Source organism: Phoenix dactylifera, chromosome 9 (genome assembly GCF_009389715.1).
Source record: "Phoenix dactylifera cultivar Barhee BC4 chromosome 9, palm_55x_up_171113_PBpolish2nd_filt_p, whole genome shotgun sequence".
In the NCBI taxonomy this organism is placed as follows: Eukaryota; Viridiplantae; Streptophyta; class Magnoliopsida; order Arecales; family Arecaceae; genus Phoenix; species Phoenix dactylifera.
In genome coordinates, this window is record NC_052400.1 from 19,390,413 (window position 1) to 19,413,545 (window position 23,133).

The 23,133-nt window shown below is 39.6% G+C and overlaps 2 protein-coding genes across 4 annotated transcripts; both read left to right on the top strand.

Annotated features, from left to right (window-relative positions):
• The first annotated feature begins 6,293 nt into the window (after positions 1-6,293).
• Positions 6,294-11,188, top strand: LOC103710271. Its single transcript, XM_008795935.4, has 3 exons — positions 6,294-7,149; positions 10,535-10,652; positions 10,743-11,188. Exons 1-3 carry the CDS (start codon positions 6,545-6,547, stop codon positions 10,944-10,946), a joined length of 927 nt encoding a protein of 308 aa, XP_008794157.3. The 5' UTR covers positions 6,294-6,544; the 3' UTR covers positions 10,947-11,188.
• Positions 11,189-13,521: 2,333 nt separating this feature from the next.
• On the top strand, positions 13,522-18,244 carry LOC103710269. 3 transcript variants are annotated; one of them, XM_026805884.2, is made up of 6 exons: positions 13,522-13,705; positions 14,532-14,645; positions 14,752-15,013; positions 15,319-15,433; positions 16,272-16,436; positions 17,737-18,244. In XM_026805884.2, the coding sequence occupies exons 1-6, from the start codon at positions 13,607-13,609 to the stop codon at positions 17,804-17,806; spliced, it is 825 nt and encodes a 274-aa protein (XP_026661685.2). In that variant the 5' UTR covers positions 13,522-13,606; the 3' UTR covers positions 17,807-18,244. The 3 variants fall into 3 exon arrangements, with proteins under 3 accessions (XP_026661685.2, XP_008794155.2, XP_008794154.2); XM_008795933.3 differs by having other exon boundaries at positions 13,523-13,705; positions 14,782-15,013; XM_008795932.3 differs by having other exon boundaries at positions 13,524-13,705; positions 14,779-15,013.
• The last annotated feature ends 4,889 nt before the right edge of the window (positions 18,245-23,133 follow it).

A 23,133-nucleotide genomic window follows, 5' to 3' on the forward strand; every position in this document is an offset into this window, starting at 1 on the left:
GCAACCTAGAAGCGTAGGGAATGGAAGCAACCACATGAAGCTTGGCTTATGCTCGGTACTGCACTGGCAAAATTATTTCTTTTGTTTGCACATAATTGAAGGGACCCAAAAATACAGAGGTGATGGATGGATACCACCCTCCAACACTAGTTTGTCTCGTATACACTTCCTCTCATCCTCGTTTACGAAGACGCTCAATACAGCAAACCAAAGCAATGATAAAGTAGGAAAAGAATAAATTATAAGCAACAATGGAGGGGGAGAGCTGTGTGACTCCCACCTACAAAAATTCCTATTACAGTGAAGCCAAACTCATCTCGGGGAAGAAGTTAATGGCCGATCCCTGGGCTCGGTACCGATCCCAACAGCCGCTGAGTGTTGCCTTTGGATGTGCCTGCGGTGACCGTCTTGTGACCACTTTTGCTCGGAGAAGATGGGGGAGAGCTTCCCCTGGGAAGGGCAGCACCAAGAACAAAGCTGGCTTCCAAGGGTGGAACCTTCAGTTTTGCTTCGCTCCTGAGCTTCCTTGCTTGAAGGGATGGTGCTAGGAATAGAAGGGAGATCAATAGGACAAGTGTTACCCTCTTGTTTGAGGCCATGGAGAAGAAAGGAAGGAGTTTGGTTTGGGGAGAGGTGTTCAGGGTATGGAAGGAATAGAAGGGGAATAGAAGGTCTGCGATGGATTCGGGAAGCTTTAGAGGGGGATGTGGATGCCTTATAAAGGAGATGGTTGGTGGGGGGCAGAATAAGGACAAAGGGGGAGAGAGTAGGAAGCGTGGGAATGAAGTTAATTGGCATGGCGGTCAAATTAATAGATGATTGTATATTCTATGCGTATCATATTTCTCTCAACTCTTTTCCAATTTTGAGGTGCCAACTGGTTTTTATTACAAAAAGGAGAAGGTCCTTCTTGGCAAGGTAGAAGCATGAGAAGGAGGTTGGGTGTGAGCTTAATGGAAACCTCCGGTGTCCTGCTTTTCCTGGCACCTTCTCCCCGAAAAGTTATTCGGTGGATTTATGAATCAATTGAAACCTCAGATTCATACTAGAACCACGATGATTTAATCAAGCAAAGCCTCAAGCTAAACTCAAAGGTTCTCTGAGAAAAGAAGGACAGCTTAAGGTCCATCTAATAATATTTTAACTAAGTAGGCTACATTTTTTTCGGTTCTTAGGGCAGCTTTGGACTAGTTGAACTATGAGAAATTGTTGGAATCTTTCTTTTTCTGTTTTCATCGTCCGTTTGTTTTAGAGGAAGCTATTAACGCCGGCGAGAACATATTATTTCTACTATTTCATTTTGGTGCACCATCGTCTTATATTTCTAATAATAATCGTTAAGAAACTACTGATTGAATTATCTTAGTTAAGTGGTTAGGAAAAATCTCCTTCTGACATTCCAACCCAGAGCCTTCTGGCACCACCAAGTACTTAGTGGGATGGTATCACCCTTTCTCAAATACCCTTTTTCAAATTGGACAAAGAGACAGAAGTTGGATTCCAATTGAAGTCATCTCTTGAGAGGTTAGGTAGGTATGGAGTAGTCACGAGGAAATTAGCATCTCTCCTAAATCAGAGAAGGGTGCAACTATTGGGGCATGACTCAATTTTTCATCCTGAAACTCTATCACAGTATAGTGTAACTACGTGTTCTCAAAGTAGCTCGTCATGTTAATTTTTGAACTTGTTCTTGCTCCATCAAATTTTGTTGACGCTATGCATATGTACATTTGAAGTTCTCAAAATTTGGAATCTCCTAAGCCCCCATTTGATTAAGTTTTCTATAGTCAATAACTAGTTGTACTTGTTGCTCTTTATAATTTAGAATAAGAAATAGAGTTTAGTTGGTGCTCTTTGTTATTCTCTGAAAGAGGTGACGTAGACCACCATTAAGAATAGGGAATTTGGTTGCGTTTTCTCTATTTAAAAATGGCTTTGAGGAAAGCAACTGATAAGTTGGTCATTCCTTCCAAGGAAGTCCTTGCTCTCACCTCATCCCTTACCAAACAGCTAGTGTTTGGATTTGTTGGACATGTACACGAACCAGAGCCTGGATTTTAGAGCTTGAGGTCTGAAAACAGCTTGTGGGTGGGGTTGTTTGAGCGTGAACGACACCGCTAATTTAGGGCAAGTGTTCCTTGGACCCAATGCCAACATGTCTCTCTAGAAGGACATTCCTTCTCCTCCTCTACGTGTCCTTGTCTTTGGAGTGAACGGTGGTTTAGTAAGAATTGAAGTGGAGTCCACTTGCCAAAGATAGACAAGCTGGATGGAAGGGAGGGAAGGATGGTAGGGGTGGCAATTTTAGCTGCCCATCAAGTATATGATTCGGATGGAGTAGATTTTATCCGTTCCGTTTAAGCTCATAGGCACGTATGGGTTTTAGATATAATACCTGAAGCAGGTTCTGGTCGGATACGGATAATGGTATGTCCCTTCTGAGTCCGACCCGACGTAATATAATCTTAATGCATTCCTTCGCCGGTTCACTCGATAAATGATAACTGCCACAGCCTCATTCATCTTGGTCGTCGCTCTCCCTGTCAGGAATTTATTATTGTTGAAATGTAAAAATCATATACATTCTATAAAAATCATAAAAGCCAATTATTTTTGTTTGTTTTGCTTCTCAAGCCTTAATTAATTTGACTTATGTATGAACTATTTCTCTTTATCTGAATCAAAAATTGGGTCACAAGAAAATAAACTATAATCTCCTCCTATTTATATAACACATGTAATCTCTTTGATTATAACTATAAGCTATAATTTTTTTCAACCCAACCCGAACGGACTTGATTCATCTTATCTTCCCGACCCGATTTGCCCCAACACGCCCCATCTACATTACCTGACTCGATCCGACTCGAGATGGGTACGGGGCAAGCATGGGTATAGTTTTGGTTGCATGGCATATATGAATATTGGCTGAACTGACCCATATCTGATGGGTTATTCTTGGGAATTTGAAATGTGATTTCATATATATGGTCCTAGTCTAGCTACTTGGCATTTGCTTCTCATAAACGCCGCATGGAGGGTTTGAAAGTAGCATTTATCCATTCACCCATCAAAGTCATCACTTACCAAAAAATTTTATCATCAAACAAGAAAATCATCTCAGCAATCACCAATAGTGAATTGAACTAAAAATCTTATCCATCCCACAACCAGCCCCAACGCCATGCAGCTAACAGAGAAATGTGAATGTAAGGCTACTCAGATTCAGACTTGGGAAGATTGGATTGTGCAGAATAACAGTATGCACATCAGCATCCAAAAGCATGTAGGCGACTTTGCAACTTACACTCAACCGCCGATCTTAATTTATCCTCAAGTTGATAAACCTCAGAATGGATGATGACGCATCGGTGACTCCCTTATAGCCCCACCTTCATGATTCGAACCCAAAAAAATTACACCCTATATTGCATGCACAATGTGGTCCTATATGTCAATCACTTTGTCTCTTTATTGTAGGTTTTATTTAATATTGTACGAACTAATTGGCATGGTGCATGGCCATATCGGTGCATTGTGGATGGACCCCCACAGATAGTTCTGTGCGGGACCGGATCTGCCGTCCATAGTTCTTCAACCTGCGGGGTCAAGTTTATGAACGGACAAGATTTGTTTGGATCACTAGATCAGTGGCAGAGCAGGCTCGCGTTTAGAAGTGTCTATGCGGGCGTCCGGAAGATGGTCTCGACACGTCGGAGGATTTCTAGAAGCGACCCCACCGGTGACAGAGATCTCATGCAATCATCTAGAAGTCTGTCCGCGTGCATAGCTTTCACACGAGCACTTGGAAAGATAAGCAGGACAAGAAAAAGGAAAGTTTGTCGTTTTTTGAGAGCATTGGGACCCGATTTACAAGACGAGGGCACATCTTTATCAGCAAACAAAATTTTTCTCTTCTCTTTTTAGAACTTTATTTTCTTTGCTCTTTCTAATATTTATATAAAATACCTCATAAAAAGATAATGATGGAATATAGTGTTAATAATGTTAGATATACTGCATGCTTAGTTTTCATGCTTGTTAAAGGTTTCTATAAAAACATTAAAAGTGTTGTTATTTTAGATAAAAAAATAAATTATGATACATTGGATAATAGGTTAAATGTAAAATAGGTATTGTTTGGACTAAGAGTACCAAATTTTAATCCTTACCTCGTATAATTACACAAACAAGCATCATGTCTGAAAAAAAATGCATCAAATTACTAACTTGTGCCAACACACGTTGGTTTGATGTTGTTAGTAGTTTCAAGAACAAGGTTATTTGATATTGTTAGTAGTTTCAAGAATAAGGTTATCTTTGCCTGCATCAAATTCAAATGTAAAATTTCTATGTTGCTAAAATAACTCTATAATTTTATATCATTTCTTGTGCAAATATTCTTATCTTTGGGTGGTTCTATATACACCCCCCCTATTGCTCAGGACACCCCCCAAAAATTAAAAAAAAATTAAATACTCTCTACACCCCCCCCATTTGCCAAGGACACCCCTAAAAAATTAAAAATTCCTAAATTACCCCCCACCCTCCCCACCCTCTCACCTAAATTGCTCTCTACACCCCCCAAACCCCCCCCCACCCCGCTCTTCCCCTCCAAAACACCCGCCGGCTTCTCCCTTCCGCCCAAAAAACATCGCCTCAAGCACCTCGCCGGCGGCCAAACCCCCTCCGTCTCCCTTTGAACTGTTCCGCCCAAAGCACCTCGCCAACGCCCAAAACCCCCCCGTTCCCCCTTCTCCCTCTCGTCGCCGGCATTCTGTTCGGCTGCACAGAGCCGGACAGAACCCTTTTGTTCGGCTGCACAGTGCCGGACAGAAGCCTTCTGTTCGGCACTGTGCAGCCGAACAGAAGAGTTCGGTTGAGGGTTGCCGAACAGAAGGCTTCTGTTCGGCACTGTTCAGCCGAACAGAAGCCTTTTGTTCGGTGATCCAGTGCCGAACGGAGCACGAACCGTGAAAAAAAAAAAAAATTCGAAACAAGGTGGAACACGTACCTTTGCGGCCGATTCTTCGTCCCAAATCACTAGTTGCTTGTCCATGCTTCGAATGGGGCTTAAATCTCCTTCAAAGATCGCCTAAACGATGTAAATGGATCGAGGGGTTTAAGGGGGGTTTGAGAGGTGTTTTTTTTTTTCTTTTCAAAACGAAACGGAGAAGGAGGAAGGGGGGGTGTACTGTGAAAATTTCAAGGGCAATATGGTAATTACACTAAAGGTTAGTTTGGGTATTTTTTTTTTGGTTTTTGGGGGGTGTCCTTAGCAATAGGGGGGGTGTATATAGAACCACCCCTTATCTTTTGTTTTGTTAGCAGTTTTTAGCCTAGCTTGGAGTCAAGGTCAAATAACTTTAGAGGAGCTAGGAGGGCTGTTGGCTTGCTACTTGTGCCTTAACTTGGGCAAGCCGCCCCGATGGCATCATCATGGTGTTCTCCAAGTCCAGCTCGACTTGATCCGAGAGTAGTTCAAGTTTGAGTTGGAGCGAAGAGATAGTTGTTCTCCCCCGTTAGATTATTGAACGATAGTAGATCATCTAGATAATATAGGTCTATTCGTCTTGTACAATTCCATTTTTTCCATGTGATTTGGTCAATTGCGTCAGTTTTTAACTCTTAGCATATACAAAGTACATTTAAGATTCCATTAGCCTCTATTGATAATTTTCTAGGCTAACTATGCATTATGTTTTTTGAGTTGTAATTGGGAGATTCGTATATTAACCATAATGAAGCACCAAATAATAGTTCAAGTTGGCCTCTCTCTTTTTGAGGATTTGGGAAAATATAATAAGAGACAAACGGTGAATATTACATGAATAACCCCTCGGCATATTTGTTCAAGCCCATGCTAAATTGCACCTGAATTTGCATCAAATTTTGATGAATCGTACAAAATCAAGCATACATCATACTGAATAACACTAACCTATGCATTGTTGAACCTCGACAACCACATAAGCCCTACCACATTGTTAATGCTGAAATCTTAGGACTCCCGAGAATTTGACTATAGTACTTGCTTAACTACGAGGATGAATGCTATCTTGAAACTATTGCTCGCATTGCAGCTAGCAATATATAATATTAGAGAATTTGACCATAGTACATGCTTAACTACGAGGAGGAATGCAATCTCGAAACTATTGCTTGCATTGCAGCTAGCAATATATAAGATTAATCTTAGAAGTCCATTTCAAATTTGTGCTTGGCATGTTTAAAAATAATGCTACCTTGCACGCTAATTAATTCTTAGACATTGAAGTGGGAAATTAAATGTGTCTAAGTTAATCAAAATGGAGTTTATTATGGGCAACTATGATTGTGTCCGGTTCAACCCTAGACCGAAGAGAATCTTAGCTGACCACAACTTCCAAACATTTTGACCGGATTTTCAGAGCCCAAGCCAAGAGCACTTTCCCGTTTCACCCGCATCGGCTTTCCGGCATCTGGCTTGACGGCAACTGGCTTAACCTTAACGCTAACTCCTCCGACCTGGCGCCCGGCTCCTACCAAGAAGCCACCGCGGAGGATGGTCTTCGTGGCAGCCCTCCGCTCCATTAATCTCCACGGCTTTCTCCTCCACCACAAGGCCGCTTCTCTCCAACTCCTACGACACCCTCTCCTCGATCCCCTCAATCCTTCCCCAAACCCCAATTCTAGGGTTTCCAATCCTTCTTCCCGGCTATTCTCCCCTCCAAGAACATTCTCCTCACCCGCGGCCCAAGAAATCGACTCGGATTCCTCCACCCTCTATTCCAATCCCCAGAACGCCGAATCCACGGACCTTGAATCGAAGCCCAGAAGCCTGTATTCGATCTTCGCGAAGCCCTCGGTGGTTCCAGGGGTCAAAAAGCTTCCACCAGTACCAGATGGGATCTCCAAGAAGGAGAGGCGGGTGCCCGTATATGGTTCTTCTAGGTATCGGCCGATGGAAGAGAAGGAGTTCCCCAAAGAACTCTCCCCGGAGGTGCTGTCGCTTGTGAGCCGCTTGGAAGAGGAGGGGTACCTAAAAGACGCAAATTTCTCCCGAGAAGGCCCATTGGATCCCAAGGATATCCCGTCCACCTTATATTCTCGCCATTTCCTGAAATCAGCTGCGGAGAAGTTCGGTCAAGATCACCAAGAAATTGCGAAGTAAGCAATCTTCATGATACCTTCACTCTTTGAGTTGTATGTTTATTTCCTGACTGTTATCAATATCCTTGAATTGAATGGTGTGACTCGCAGGACGACGCTATTTTGTGAAGAGTGTAGAGTTCTCTGGAGAAATCCAGAGTTCTTTTAGACCACTATAGATTTTTCCAGAACGTTTTCCTAGATATATATATATTTTTTTTGGGAATATCTTGTATCTACATTGTTTTATCTGTTGGATGGACAAGAGGGGAGCGGTTCTCATATGTAACCCAACTCTCTAAAATTGTGGTGCTCACCACTTCTATAGTGAATACCTATGTTCTATTCATCCATTCTGCTTTCTCGCTATTTTAATCTCCTACTAACCTAAGTTTTAAGGATTGGGTTCGGAGTTGCTAAGGGAATGGCATGCTTGCCCAAGTTCTAAGGGTTAAGTTCTAAGTTGAGGGAGTGGCACAAGTCTAATGAAGATATAGCACAAGAGGAAAGGCTAAATCGGCTACATGGAATTAATTTGGGTTCCTCATGGACTTTGGACAATGCAAAAATCATAAGTCTGTGATATAGCGAACAACATGGGTTAGATGAAGACGAAGTTATAAAATGTAAAATTATGGTAGATAATAATAGATCCGTCCCATTTTATTCATGGAGAAGTAAAAAAGGATGATATTTCAGCCAGGTCTAAAGTGCTGAAAAAAATCAAGTTAGATAGAACCAGAACCACACTTTTATGATGTATATTAGTTTATTATTTTTAAGATATATGAAGATTTACATTGTTCTTTTGCATTCCATTTCAAGTCTACTTTTTGTTGGGCTTGGAGTTGATTCAAAGATGACGAGTCCAACATATTGAATTCAGAAACCATATTGGATGCTGCCTTTGATTATAATGTAAGTTTTACCTGGATGTCTTTTGTCCATGAATTTTGCTAGCAGTCTCTTGATTGGAGATAGCCTATATTAATCATGTTTTTTATGATATGAGGCATGATAAATGTGTTGGACCTTTTATCTTGTTGCTACCTTCTGGGCCATGTGAAATCAACTAAACATTGAGAATCATGTGAATACGCCTCTTGCTGCATCGGTCTTGAAAGTTTGTTCGCTATTCTAGCTGTTTGGTTTCTGAAATACTTTTAACTTGTTTGAGTTTGCCTAGTGACATATTGACAAAAATGCATGTCTCCATATTTGTTTCTCGGAAGCCGATTCAATTGCATCTTGTCTCAAATGTCAATATGTTCCAATCATGTCTTTTTAGGCTTGCAAACTCTTTCTCTTCATGGTTGTCCAGAAGGCTGTCAACTATGCATCCATAAGCCTGAAGTGTGATTCTTGTATAGGATATGCATGAAGTCTTTAGTTACAGATTTTCCCATTATTATGGTCCTTAGTGACCGTATTTTTTAGTTTATCCTCATAGGTTGGAAAGAATAATTTTCCAACTTCCTAAGTTGGTGAATGGTTAAGTTTGATCATTAGGTGTCATGCATCTTTTTTTTTTATAATCAGTTTGTGAAATTTTAACATCTTGCCATCACAAGCAGATTTGAGAACCCAATCTTCCCTTTATTCTCTCGTGAAATCTGAAAAATTGGTGGGATATGAACTGCTTGATGGTTTTCATTGATCCTAGATGCCAATTTGGCCGATCTGCACGTGTATATAAGTTTAGATATCTGTCAGACAATGATGGGTCAGTCCTCACTTGTCTTGTTTCTTTTAATAAAATATCTAAGGATTTCTTGGGCCTGTACATGGAAACAATTACGCTTGTCCAAGAGTCCCTGGCTTAAGTTACATTACTCAAAATAAACATCCATGAAGGCATCTTCTCGTTACCCGTTTCACTCAAAAAATTTTCTAATCTTTAGCAATTTCACTAGGCCTGCCTGATAATGAATGCTGCTTGGGAAGCTTATTATGGGTTGGTGTCCTTCGTACTTTATAACCTGTCTCAGCACACTAGAAGATAATCATATTTTCCATATGAACAACTAAAAGGGAAGTTTATAGATGAATCTTCATTTATCTTGAAGGAGCTCCTAGAAGAGTTGATACATGCTATAAGAATACAAAATGACTTAAAAAGTTTAGTGCTCCCACTGGTGATAACAACTTTCTTTGTTACCCTTCTGCTGTTCTTCAGTATTTTCAGCAAGCATCTAGCAGTGGACTGATTGAACCTGGTCGAGTCGAAAGGCATTAACAACAATTTGTTATTACAGTTCATTTGATTGTCTTGGTTATATACAAGCTAGTAGCTTCTAGGGATCTTTGCAAAATTCATATTCTTAGCGGGTCCATGAGGACTTGTTTCTCACTAGTAGTTATGAGTTGAGAGGCCTGTGGTCGTTAGCAGTAGGTGTGCATTCTAGTAACTGTAGAAGATCTTATGTTGTTGACTGGGATGATAATTTTGAGAAACTCTTTTTACTTATGCTGCTTCAGCAACAATTTTGTTTCCAGCTGCCTTGACATATGAAAATGCTCTTTTTCTGTTATTATCTTTTTTTGGAAGTGCTGCGGCATATGGTCCTTTGTTATCCAAATCTTAAAGCTCATATATATGTATGCATATGTATGAATGTATTTATGTATATATGTATGTATGTAAATGTATATCGAGTCAGTTAAAGGGTCCTTTGATTTTGTCATGGTCTGGAATTTACCATTATCATACCTCGCATACCAATTTCTGGTATTTGACTTGGTACTTACAATCATTTTCCTCTTTACGTTATTGGTTTTTGGGACTGACTTCATGTATTAGCTATATGAATTCACCTTCCACTGTCATCTTTAGTTCAATAGAGTGCATCAAGCAAGATTTCTTCTTGGTGATGGGTGAGAAATTTTAGTAGATTCTTTTTTAGTTGTCATCTGACCACAGATTTGTGCTCTGCAATATTTCCAATTCAATGAGGTAGTTATGTTTTCTCTATTTCAATATTGCTTTGCCTTTGGTGTTTAAATCAGTTACTTCTATATTGATCATATATATATTTCTTTATATAGGTGGTCCAACTGAAGTCCTGTGAATGTTGAAAAGGTTTTTTATGCAGTGTTGTGAATTATTGCTGTGGGTACAAAAAACCTCTGTATCAGTGTTAGTTTTGTTCAAGTTTAACCACAATTTTATTACTTTCTTCATCACCTTGAAATAGTTATTTTATATATACACCCCTACTTTTTTTTGCTAATAGTTCACACAGGCTGAAACTATGAGGAGTTGAAGGTGTACAAAAGAGAACAAGATGGAGGATGCTTGCTTCTTGATTAAGAACCTGATTTAGCCTTCTTTTAGCTGCCATATGGTGCAAAATATAAATTTTAACTGCGTTTAATTTCGCCTTCTTAATTATCTGAACAACAGGTGGTTGTCTGGAAGTGATTTAAAAAAGATTGCTCTTTTTGGTTGCCCATCAATAGAGAGAAAAACAGTTTTCTCAGCTAAAAGATTGCGTTCTTTCTTCAGCATTCAGGAGGATGTTGTAAGTGGTTTCATTGTTTTTAGTGCAGACTAAACCAGATAAATATTATTTAAACTTGAAGATAATTCTCTTTTTTTCAAATTCTTTCAGATATGTCGAGGATGCAAGCTTAAAAGCTCATGCAAATTTGTGAACCAAAGAGTAGCTAGAGAGGAAAAATTGATCCTAGCTGATGCGATGAGAATTCTTGCTTTATTTGCTTTGGATTCAGTTCCTCAACAACTATTTATTCCCAATGATCTAAAATTTTCTGTCCGTAAATTACTGAAGGAGGTAGTCAGTCTTAGTAATTGACAATTCAAGCAAACTTAGGGCTTGACATCATCTTTAGTTGAGCACTAGAGTTGCTCTATTTTTGTAGTGGAAATTGTTGTATCAGTGATTGATGCAAGAAGATGGAAATATGAGCTTGCTTAGTATTTATGGTTCTTAATGACAAAGGTTTTGACCATGTATAGATTTCGTTTTCTATGGAAATGTAATCAGTTGTGCGTGGCAAATTAATGGAGAAAAAAAGAAAAATTTGTTGCCTCTTATTCTTTCCAAGGTGAGATTAGTTGACAGGGTGTTACTCAAGCAAGATTGATGTATTTGTTACTACCATTTCCAGCTCTATTGTTAAAAGATTATAATAGTTATAGCTGCTTATCTAGAGTTCTGATTGTTTACGAATATACTCATATGGAAATGTAATATTATATTTATATTGATGCTAGGAAAAATATATGTATGATATTTTTATCTAGATGCATGTTTCATGTATTTAAACATCAGGATACATTGCACTTTGAGCTGATAACATGGGATGCTCATTGTATAATTGCAATGTTGTAAAAACTTTGATTTGAAACAATATTTCCTTTTCGTAAACTAGACATCATTGCTCAGCCCAATCAAGATATACATGCAGATAGGAATCTTTCATTACATGTGGTATCTGAGAAGTTAACGTTGTTATCCTCTAGCCTCCTTGTGGAAATTTGTCTACCTTTCTTCCAGCTATCCATGATCAAACACCAAAATAAGAGTCCAGAGATTTAATTAAACAAATGCAATAGCGGCGACTGTAATAAAATCCAAATGCAGACCGAGCGTTGCAACATTCCATGTCGATTATCTAATGTTGATTAAAATGCGATACAAACAATGGTGTTAGCTTGGTGGGTGGCGGGCGTTCTCTCTTTAAATCTCTTTATTTTATTTTTTATTTTTCAAAATATTTTTTCTTTGCTGGTTCCGATAGTATGTGCTCTGCCTTGTGGGTGGCCGGTGCTGCTCGTTCCTGCCTCAGTGCTCTATGATCCTTTTCTTCCATGTTGTAAGTTTATTGTTTATTGTGCTTGTACTAGGATTTTATTTCAAATTTATCTTTGTTTCTTATTTCAATTTTAGTTGAAATAGTTTGTTTTTTAGTGCTAATCTTTATTAAGTTAGGTTAAGTTTTAGACTATATATATAAGGGTTTGTTTTTTATGAAGAAGAGGTTGCTGCGGACGACCACAGACCGGCGGCGACAAGAAAAAAAAGCTGCCTCCCAAGTCCCTGTTTTTTTTGAAGCTGTGGAAGCATTTGACAGGCTGAATTCCCTCACCATATATTAAAACTGATGCAGCTGAATTCTACGTTCATCAGATACATGATGGTTCTGCATATTTTTCAGCTGAACCAGAAGTAATCATGAAGCAAAAGCAGGAAAATAAGCTCGACTCAATTCTTGGCTGCTTAGTTTTCCAGCTTCCGGACAGAGCTCGAAACAGAACAACTCGAGAAGGATATCTGATGCCTCGACTGAAGCACCATGAAGATGGAAATTTCAGAAGCTCCAGTAGTGACTATGCTTCCATTGAGTGCACAACCTACAAACGCACCTGCAGCACAACCATCTCAACGGGGAGCCAAGGAAAGCCGGAATAATTATATAAGGTGGGGGTGATGTTGGTCCTACATGCTTGGAAGCAAAAGGAATGACAAGCCTTGTGATATTGCCACCAGCATGCATCAAACCTAATGTCATTCTCAACAAGTAGGAACAAATAAACCACTGGCATTTGTCTAACTTAACTAGCATGCTTCTTGATGAGAAAACAAGCCCAAATTAACAGTACAATTTGCAGGTTAATGGCATGAGCAGAGGGTATATACATTTGCAGAGCTTTTAATTGAACACTTACATCTTGAAGTATTTACATTTTTTCTTCGAGTGCCAAACTAAGGTTTACAAGAAGCACGAGACAATAGCCAATGACATTTCTCGCATTCAGAGTTGCCTATTTGTATACTGGGAACTCCCTAACACATGGAAAAAGAGCCTGTCCTTTGGTAGCCTCGCCAATGCAAACTGATAAATGAGTTTCCGGCTGTTACTGTCATTCTTAGCCCCACTATTTGAATTTTCTGGCTACATGTAAACATATTGTTGATATCCATGCCTTGATTAAGAAATATAGCCATCTTATTTTGTGTAAAGCAATAGCAAATGATCTTGTTTTGATCATATTGGCAGGGATTTTTATTTTTTTTCATCACTCTTTACGTATTAATTTGGGTGTTCGGATATCTCCATGGCAGTGCATGGAGAAATATTTCCGTCGGGGCCTGAGAAACTTCATTTGTATGACATTCAGCAACTCAGCATGGAGCAACTTGTGATGCTGTTCGCTATTCTCCGGCGCCTATCCGATCCCGTCGGGTCAATCTTCTCAAATATCAAGTGCTTCTCTCTTCACAAAGTCCGAACGATCTAATATCTATCGGCTGGGACCCACACCGTGATATTTCGCAAGGATTCTACACGTGTCACGACCGCAGCTCGTCAAAGAAAAGATCTCCTCCTCCTCAAATAACAGCCAAAGAAAAGATTTATACATGGGCATATCCTTCTCCCCTCACGCGGAGCTAGAGCTCGAATAGAAGAAGGAACGCGGAGCAAGCCGGATACCGTAGTCGTAGGAGAGATGGAGCACGAGATAGCTAGGAGGAGGATGAGTCGGATCTTCGACCACGTGGCCGGACCGGGTGAGGTCTCGCCGCCCAATCCCCACCTCTTTCCCATGGTAAGCCTCCTAATTCCCACCGGCAAGCCTTTTCTATGTGAAGCAATGATATCTTAGAACAAATTTTGTTCTTGTAAAGTGTTTGCTACTTCTTTAACATAACTAACTATAAATGTAACACAGTGAGAGATTGCTGATAAAATTAATATTATTATTGGGTCATGTAAAATTTAAAAAATTTATCACTTTTTAGATATTTATACTGTCCCAGGGGGGTTGCCAACTGATTAAGTTGGTGGAGTGACGGGGTGACATGCTAGGATCCTATGATATATTTAAGATCCATTTGAATATTCTTACAAGATTGGGTTGAAAATCTTACAGAAATCGGACCTGTTGGCTAATCTACCTCGCATTTTCTAAGAGCTTACATAAATCCTAACCCAAAGGCCATGGATTTTTTTTTTCTTCTCACAGATTGGAGTTGGGAGGTATTTGGTTGATTGAGTCGTACTAAGATTGGCGGCCTAATCCACAAATCCTGTAGGAATATCCAAACACGCCTTTAATTTGAAATGTTATTTTATGCAACATGATTAATAATGATCATTGTGATAATTTGCAGCTACCTCCATTTGTGTTACTATTAAATGTTAGGCATCACATCATAGTCATAGTGGCCATTGTTTAACGATGTCATTATTTCAAGGATAGTTCAGTCCTGTTCAGTGAAAGGATGAGTTTTGTCAGTTTTATGCGTGAAGTTTATACTTGTTAGCAGCCAATTTTGCCTTTAAACTTGATCTAGATAGTTGTCTGGTTTTATGTTGCATTTGCTATGTCACACCCCTCTGTTTGGTAATCACTCTTTAATTTTTTGCCTCAGAATTGCAGTAGCACTCTAAGCACTATAGTACCACGCTATGATAATAGATTGCTTTTCGCACGCCAAGGGTCTGTGTCTCAAGCTTATTTCATGCAGCAAGTTTCTACCAGACAGGTAGTGAATGTTCTTTTACTTAGTTCTTGAGATCCCTTTCAGGGGCAACTAGCCAAAGTTTAACTTGGTGAAAACCATATGAGATGCCCTTTTCTGTTCTTTTAAGAATCTTAGGCCCGGTATTTCTTCTCAGCAGAATTCCTGTCCTCGCAAGGGAGATTCTTCTTACCAGCCTTTTGGAGAGCCCATCTTCTCTAGACCAGCTCGGACAGAATCCACCTTATTGACATCAAGAGATAATTGTTCTGTGAAACAAGATTTAACACTATCTTCCAATGACTCTCCCAAATTTGCGAGACCAAATAGTGGAAAGATTGAGAAACAGCGGCTTGTATGCAGCAGGACAAGACAGACTTATAATTCTAATGGTATGGCACTTCCTAAGGCTGATTGAATGTTAGCCTTTATATTATCATCATGTCCGTGTATCCTTATGTGCAACTGCACAAAGTAACATGCTATAGAAATTTAAAACATGCTCGCACCAGATTAGAGATTCACAGGTATGTGAACTTATGCAACCCAGGCTATATAGGTCATTTTTTTTAATGTCATTTATCAGGTATATTCACTTTGCCCTGTAGCATATTGACTGTACATGTATTTCTGAGGCTAAGGATTGTTGTGAATTATTGTTTTTTGTTCAATGCTGTAATTAATAAATTTGATGCAGGAATGGAGTGGTCACCCCGAATGGATGTTGAAGAGTCGAGGACAAATTATGTTGTGACGGTGGAGATTCCAGGTGTCAGCATCATTGACATGCGAGTGGAGGTGGATGACAAAAGGTATGGCATGTTTTATTTTCCAAATACTGCTAGCATGCTCAAATCCTGATCCAATTCGATGGATTAAGGTAGCGTCGTTTTTCTCATACTAGAGCTTGATCATCATAAATCTATCTTGTAATAAACTTACGAGACCATGTTTAACAAGTACTGTTTCTTTTGGAGCATGCAGAGAATTTCAAATTTATCCATCAACTGTAAATTTTACCCAGTTTCATCTTATAATCCAACTCTACCTTTTCTTGAACTTACAAGACCATGTTTAGGAAGTACAAAATCTTTTGTAGTATGTATAGAATTTCAAATTCAGCCATCACTTGTAAATTTCATCTTATATTCTGACTCTACCATTTACTAATCTTACAATATCATGTTTAACAAGTACTATTTCTTTCATAGTATGTATAGAATTTGAAATCATCCATAAGTTGTAATTTTACTAAGCTTCATCTCATAAACTTCCTGCAGATGAACAAGATTGTGACGATTATTTTTTTCCTAACCTTTTCACACTGTATCCATTCTTCATTTTCTTTCCAAGCTTTAAGCTAAGATTTTGCTCATATTGTTCGATGGCTTACCAGTGTAGAACATGAGTATGTGCAGAACATGAGTAAGACTAGAGATATGATATTTTTGTGAATCTGGTTTTCGTTTAAAGATTGTTCTTCACTTAACTCGATCTTCCACACTATCTCCCTAAGTTTTCAATCCACTTGCTTATAGCTTGATGTTAGATGAACTATGATTTTTGTTAGGCTTATATGTTAGTCTGACTGCTATCAACTACAGTTTTTTAATTTTTCGATACTGATATACCCTTGTCATTTGTTTATAGCCTGACTATAATAGGTAAACGGTCAGCTCAGCAGCGGAGGATGCCCAATTGTGCTGGAAACTCAAACCCTGTTTATCACCAGAGGGAGATCTTACAGGGGCCATTCCGAGTTGTTTGGCCTCTTCCAAATGATGTGAAGAAGGACAGTGTCTCAGCTGAATTTGTGTAAGTGATATCTTCATTTATTTTTCATCTTTATGCATCTTCTCAAAAATTCCTTGTAGATAATTTCTATTGTATCTGAAATAGACTTCCATCTATGAATAACTCTTTAGCTTCTTCCATTTGTTGGAAGCTAATCTATTTTTTACTTGTAGTGAGATGTTATAGCATGGCTTATGGAAATGGTCAACTGGTAGGAACGCTAATTTTGTCATACTCTTTTGCTGTTCTACTAGCAACTGTTACACATGCACCTGGATATTGGATAGTTTGCTGAAGGGGCACTATGCGTCAACATCTGCACTATAGGATAAAAGATAACATTTTGCTAGTTTTCTTTTAGGTCAATAAGTGGATGCTAACATTAATGCAGGTGATCGATTAACAAACCCTGTTCCATCTAACTGGAATGACCTAACGAATCCATGCTTGATTTGTTTCTACAACTACCAGATTGTCTGAACTTGTGCATTTGTTGATTCCTTGAAATCGTACTAAACTTCAATTCTCCGGATCAACATTTTTAATATTATTATCACATTTTCATTACACATTTTTTTAAAAAGTCATGATTGGGAAACTTGTATCACCTACAGAGGAAAATAGAAATTGAACCAGGAGTCTCGTCTTGGTATGAACCTCCTCCTGATGACATGCTCCACAACAATGCAAACCTGCCACCGGGTATTTCCAGGATACAGATTCACACCAGTGTATTTTCCAAATATGCTACCATCGCATGTGTGCTGATACATAGCACATTCTGAATTGACCGCATTCTCTCATAACATTGCATGGGTAAGTGAGGAATTACAAATTGTTTTTGTGTCTCTCTCACTTCCGTTAGGCCTTCTGAAAGGCTCAGATAATCTCCGTCTTGTGAGGAATGAATATGAAACATGATCATATAAGTCTGTGCCCTGCAGGTGCATCTCCTTTTTTTGAAAAACATGAAATGTGATTTGTCTACATGACTTTTTATTGCTGAGAACGCAAATTCTGAATTTAGTATTCCATATGAAGTTCTGATATGGTCTAGACATTATTTTTGTGTATAAAAACTTGACACACTGTAGGCTTGACTATCCAAAGTTGAGTTTATATTATCAAGTTTTAGCTAACATCCTTTCATATTCTTCATCTATTAAGTGTAAATGGATCCTTACAGCATTGTGAGTTCTTTATACAGTTACATGGTTGAGGTTTACAAAGGCACCCTTGAAGGGCCTGTGAAAATGTAGGTATATTAGTAGCTATTCAGATTGACTGCATAATTCACTGATGGTGGTCGCTTTGGATGCAGGGATGGCTTTCTGCAAATCACTCTCCCTAAAGAACCGGTAGGCAGATGTGTGCTTGCAAGATCGATATAAGGACAGTATGCTGTGTTCTTATGTGCTTTCAAAAGCCTTTGGTATGAGGGTTCAAAACCCAAGAAAAGGAAGTATGTGGCATGGAAGTAAAAGCTTCAGGTGCAGTCACATGGCTATGGTGGTTGCTGTTTTAACAAAAGCATCAGTGTTGAAAAATCCAATCCTTATGCCATGGATTGCATGACTTGCTCAATGGTAATTATGGCTCTGTAACTAGGAGGATATAAAAGGTTATAAATAATAAATCCCTGCGTCCAATTGAGACATGCTTCTGTTACTCTAAAACCAGCCCATTACTAGTCCATAATCAGATAATTTGTGAATGAGAGGATGGCGTAGCAATTTAGATACCATTGTTCTTCGTAATTTCAGGCATATGTAATTCTATGTATTGCAACAAATTATATGAAAATAGGATGATAAGACTTCTTGAACCAACTGCTACTAAAAATGACACCTCTTTCATAGTGGTGGCATCCTTGTTAATCAGGTGGGCAAGTTCTTATGTGATACAGCTAGGTCTGGATGGAGTTAGCCTATCACTGAAGTCTTCTTTTTCATGAAAGTATCATGCCTCCTTTTAATCAGCCTGTTCCAGTGGATTTATGTGATGGACCTTCTGTCTGAAGTTGCTTTTGGAGATATGGAACTCGACTAACTAGAAATACTATACAAATGAGAGAAAGCTCTTGGCTTTCATGTTTTAGGAAATGAAACATTGTCGGTATGGATGTTTGTGAATGATATGGAGCAAGTTCTCTTGGGCACAAGAACTACAATTGGAGTTGTCAATCCAATAAGACAATTACTATACGCCCAAGACTAGCATACTTTTCCACGAAACAAATTTTTTCAACTTCTGATTGAGAAACAATTCATATACTTGATACCTTATCTTATCTGGGGAATTATATGCCTGTCCGCTTACTCATAAAATCCAACAAAGGACTATGGCAAGAGATAAGCATCAAGATCATAAGCAAGGCTTGCAAGGATGTAAACGAGCCAAGTTCAGCTATGACATGAGCGACTCAAACAAATTTATAATGAGAAATTCCACCTACAATCAAACTCCATCAAGCAGCATATGTATCGGGCTGGGTAATCAGAAATCAAACAGACTATGACATGCTGCCTCATATCCTCCACTTGAAACTCTCTCCCCGAAGAAGTGCTGGGTTCTGGTCTTTGTGGGATCCAAGTTGTAGATTTCCTGGATATTATCTGTTTTCTCTTCCCTCTTTTGAGCTCCTCTTTGAGGCAGGCTTTCCTTCTTTTCCCCCTTTGCATGTAATTTCATTATCTCAATGAATTGCGATCGAGTTCTGTCCAATTTTCTTCTCAAGAATCAGTGCTCTATTCATATGTTTATCAAACAAGCCATGTGACCTTTGACTTTATACTTAAATCCTTTAGAATATTTACCTTCTAAAAGTATCCAAATTTGGTTTCGTGAAGAGAAAACCATGCATTTGATTGAGCAAATGACAGTATCACTTTGCTTAAAAGATCAGTTCTTCATTTATTTTAGCCATTATAGCTTCTTTCCTACTCATTGTTCCGGTTTGTCTGAAACGGTTTTAATGGTATACACCCCACATGCGAACCCCAAGGTCACGCTCCATCTGCTACCGTGCATCAATGCGGCCTTCTATCCTTCTCCCCTGCTCGCTCTCTCCCGTTCCAGCCGATATCCTTCTCGCCGCCCCATAAAAGCCCCTGTTTATAACTTTTCTGCTCCGCTCTCTCTCCTATCCTATTTAAACACCGCCATCCCTCCTAATCTTAATTCACTCAAAACTTGTAGAAAACCGTCTCCTACGCTTCACCTTAGGACAAAACTAATGGCCTCTTCTGCCTCATTTGGCCTGCTGTTCCTCCTCTTCCACTTGGGCGTACCCATGACAATGGGTGATATTTCTTGCATCCTGATTTCTGGACCCCTTCTGCCTTGCCTTCCCTCCTTCACATACCGGATTGTTGATAAGCCATCAGAACTCTGCTGTGCTGGTGCTGCAGTGGTTGCGGCAGGGGCTCGCTCATATCTGGGGAAGGCAGTGGTGTGCAATTGTCTTAAGAAAATAATGGAAGAGCACCCGCTGGTCACTCCTGAGAAAGCCCAGAATGTCTCTACTCAGTGCCACGTTGAGCTCCCGTTGCCCAGCACCAATGCCAACTGCAGCATCATGTGAATCACAGGTCTTTGCTTTGCTTATGATTTTTGACGTATTTGAGCATCCATGAGATTGATTGACTGGAAATTTTCACTTGCACGGTTATCGACTTCTTTCATTGACTGTCATTAATGAATTCGTTGCTCGTATTACAAGCTAGGAAAACTTGCAATAAACTAAAAGTTTCATGATGCAATCGCAATGAAAAGTTGAAGGTATAGTATTTTATGCCAGAACTATAATTGTGTGATATTATATTGTAATCGTTTGTGATTTTTGGATGGTTTATCCGTCGTTCAATATTTCTTTTGCATATCTAATCTCAAAGAATTGTCTTCCAAGGCATTAGAGAAAGAAATTCAGCAACATAAAACATAAAATACTTTTCAGTGACTGAATTAGTAGAATGATTTAAACACTATTAGTAATCATAAGAGTGGTTTTTGCATCAGTTATGACAATGGTAAATATCAAGTATATTACGCTCATCATCATTTTAGAATTTTACAGATTGAAGGGAAGAGAGAGAGAGAGAGGACAGAATCTCATTATTGTAAGTAATAGTATAAATTATTGTCCCCTATATGTTTTTATGACACAGAAGATATAGCTTTATTGGAAGATCGATCTATGTTAATTACCTATGAGACGTAACTCTGTCCTGTAGATTGAAACATCATCTCTCCAACTATTAACAAGATCTAACGACGGTATTGTTGCATGCAGGGAAAACTGAAGTACGAGTCTATCTACCTAGCTGGAGAGTGTCATTCATTGAAGCAGAAATAAAGCTTTCTGAACCTGGCAATAGCAGCCTGTTTACTATAGTCGAATTACAATAAAAAAGAGAATCATAAATGTTCATGATTCCTGTTCCAATTATATGTTGCGCTATGATAACTTGATAAAGGCCTCTCGTATCTTCTTATATATGTGATTCTGCTTTCTTAAAAACATTTTAGCCAATACTGGTAACAGATCATAAATATGACATGAAAAGATGCCGAGGTCTCTCCGTTTCTTTTGCTGTGAAGGGTGGATAGCATGCCTATGCTAAATGATGATTGGTATGTTTACAAATTTCATCGAGCAAGCTATAGGTATTCTAAGATCAAAAGTGATCAAATCATACAGAAAAAAGAAAGTAAAACTAATATCTAGAGCACGGTGAGGTTCTTGAACATTAATTAAGCATGCTTTCACCTTTGAACAATCAAATCAACTTCCAGTGCAAACTCGATACAAGCTTTACACTTATATGCAGACCCTATGTTTCTCGAATTCATTGTGACTATGAAAGGATTGTGTCACCTGATCAGCAACAAGAGTAGGAAACTTTGCACTTATATTTCACCAAATCAGCTCGCACAGCATGCAGTGAATTGTTAAAATGTTTTGCGAAAGGTACCAGACAAAGAGACTGAAGTTCCTGCCTCCTTCCATCAATTCAAATGCCACAAATGAGCCACAAGACAAATTTCACAACCGAAAGAATAAACTTAGATTAAAAATAAGATTCGTTATGTTTAAGAATCTAAGATGCAATCCCCACTATTACCACAACGAATCAATAGCCTGCATCGCCATTCTGCCTCAGACTGAATGGCGCATTCAGGAAGATCCTGAAGGCCGCACAATACCCTCCTTTGTCCAACAAAACTTAGCTGCTGCAACCTAAAAGGCCCTCTCTGATAGTAACTCGACTCTACTTCTATCCTGAAATCAATCAATCGGCCATATCTCATAAGCAAGGACCGAGCTCAGATCAGATCTGCGGTTTCTGATTCGTGCTCTCTGAGAGATGGTGCAAGATGGCATCCCGTGGATCCTCAAAGAGAGGAGCAACCTGGAAGAATGTCTGAAGCTCCCGAGAGCGGCCACCGGAACTGCATTCTCCGGCTGGAATGCGTAAGAACTCGGGTTATCATCCACACTCACCACCCGATCCTAACCCCTCCCCATCACCGACCCGACCGATCCTTCACCAACTTCCCCTCCATCTCCTTGCAGGAGTCCCTCAACGTACAGGCGGAATGATATGATCTCCCCTCTTGGATCGAGGTGATCGGGTACGAGCGACGCGTACTCCCTGTTGAGCCCTCTGGTGAGCACGACGACCTCGAAGGCCTTGGCGTCCTCTTGGAGGAGCTCGTCGACACCCGGGGCGCTTCCAAACGTAGACCTCGCCGTTGGTTCTGTGGTGGACGATGAAGTCGTACCTCTCGGAGGGGGTCGGTCTTGGCACGGGTCAGGGTCTCGTCGAGGTCCAGAATGACCATCTTTCTCCCGGGGAATGAGGACTGGGGGAGGAGTATAGGGGCGGCGGGAGGAGCGAAATCCTCGTCGGGATGCGGCTCCAGACGAGAGGGAGCGGCGGTGATGGACTTGACATGGGACGGCTTCTTACGGTGGCGGCGGGTGGATCTTGGGGTGGATTTGGAGAACTTTGTGGGCGTTTCCGACGGAACGCGGTTGCATCCTTCGCGCGAAGGAAGGATACATCTTCCTTCGCGCTGGACGACCGTTGGATCTTATACAATACAGATCTCAAAGCGCTTCGAACCGTCATTGCACGGACGATCTAAGCGCATTCTTCTTTTGCGCGTAGGAGATACCACCACGACCCGTTTTGGTCTGCACTCCTAGCTTATTAGTTGAAAGTACCATCATTTCTTTTCATTCCAAATTGATTAAAGAATGATAGAGAAAATTTTGGGGCAGCAATGGTAGGATGACCATTAACTTCCAACTTGATCGGCCAATGATATCCATCCATGTCCCGGATGATTATTATGATAGCATTCATTCTTATAGATCAAGGTGATTTCTTTAAATCCTACACAGTTCTTCCAGGGTCCTGTCCGGCTAAATTAGCTTGCATAAGTTAGAAGTAGGCTGGTTAGACTCGTAGTTTAAGCAAAAACTTGCTCTCGTTTTTTTATGGCAGGATGAAGTTTAAATATATATGTTTTGGCTTAATTATGCCATGTCACACGCGTGTTCTTGTCGACGCTCTTCTTTAGATATACTTAAATCTTTATAGAAAAAAGTGAAGGATCTAAAAATTCTTTAATATAATTCTCTTCATCTAGATCGAGTAAAATTTATCTATTTTACATAATATGATTATTGGCGTACATGGTCACATAACGC

Bases quoted from the DNA above. Each gene is read 5' to 3' on its own strand.
- LOC103710271 (XM_008795935.4), top strand. From the start codon at position 6,545: ATGGTCTTCGTGGCAGCCCTCCGCTCCATTAATCTCCACGGCTTTCTC. The intron at 7,150-10,534 runs GTAAGCAATCTT...TCTGAACAACAG, and splicing joins GATCACCAAGAAATTGCGAA to GTGGTTGTCTGGAAGTGATT. The intron at 10,653-10,742 runs GTAAGTGGTTTC...AAATTCTTTCAG, and splicing joins TCAGCATTCAGGAGGATGTT to ATATGTCGAGGATGCAAGCT.
- LOC103710269 (XM_026805884.2), top strand. From the start codon at position 13,607: ATGGAGCACGAGATAGCTAGGAGGAGGATGAGTCGGATCTTCGACCAC. The intron at 14,646-14,751 runs GTAGTGAATGTT...TGTTCTTTTAAG, and splicing joins AGCAAGTTTCTACCAGACAG to AATCTTAGGCCCGGTATTTC. The intron at 15,434-16,271 runs GTATGGCATGTT...ATTTGTTTATAG, and splicing joins GTGGAGGTGGATGACAAAAG to CCTGACTATAATAGGTAAAC.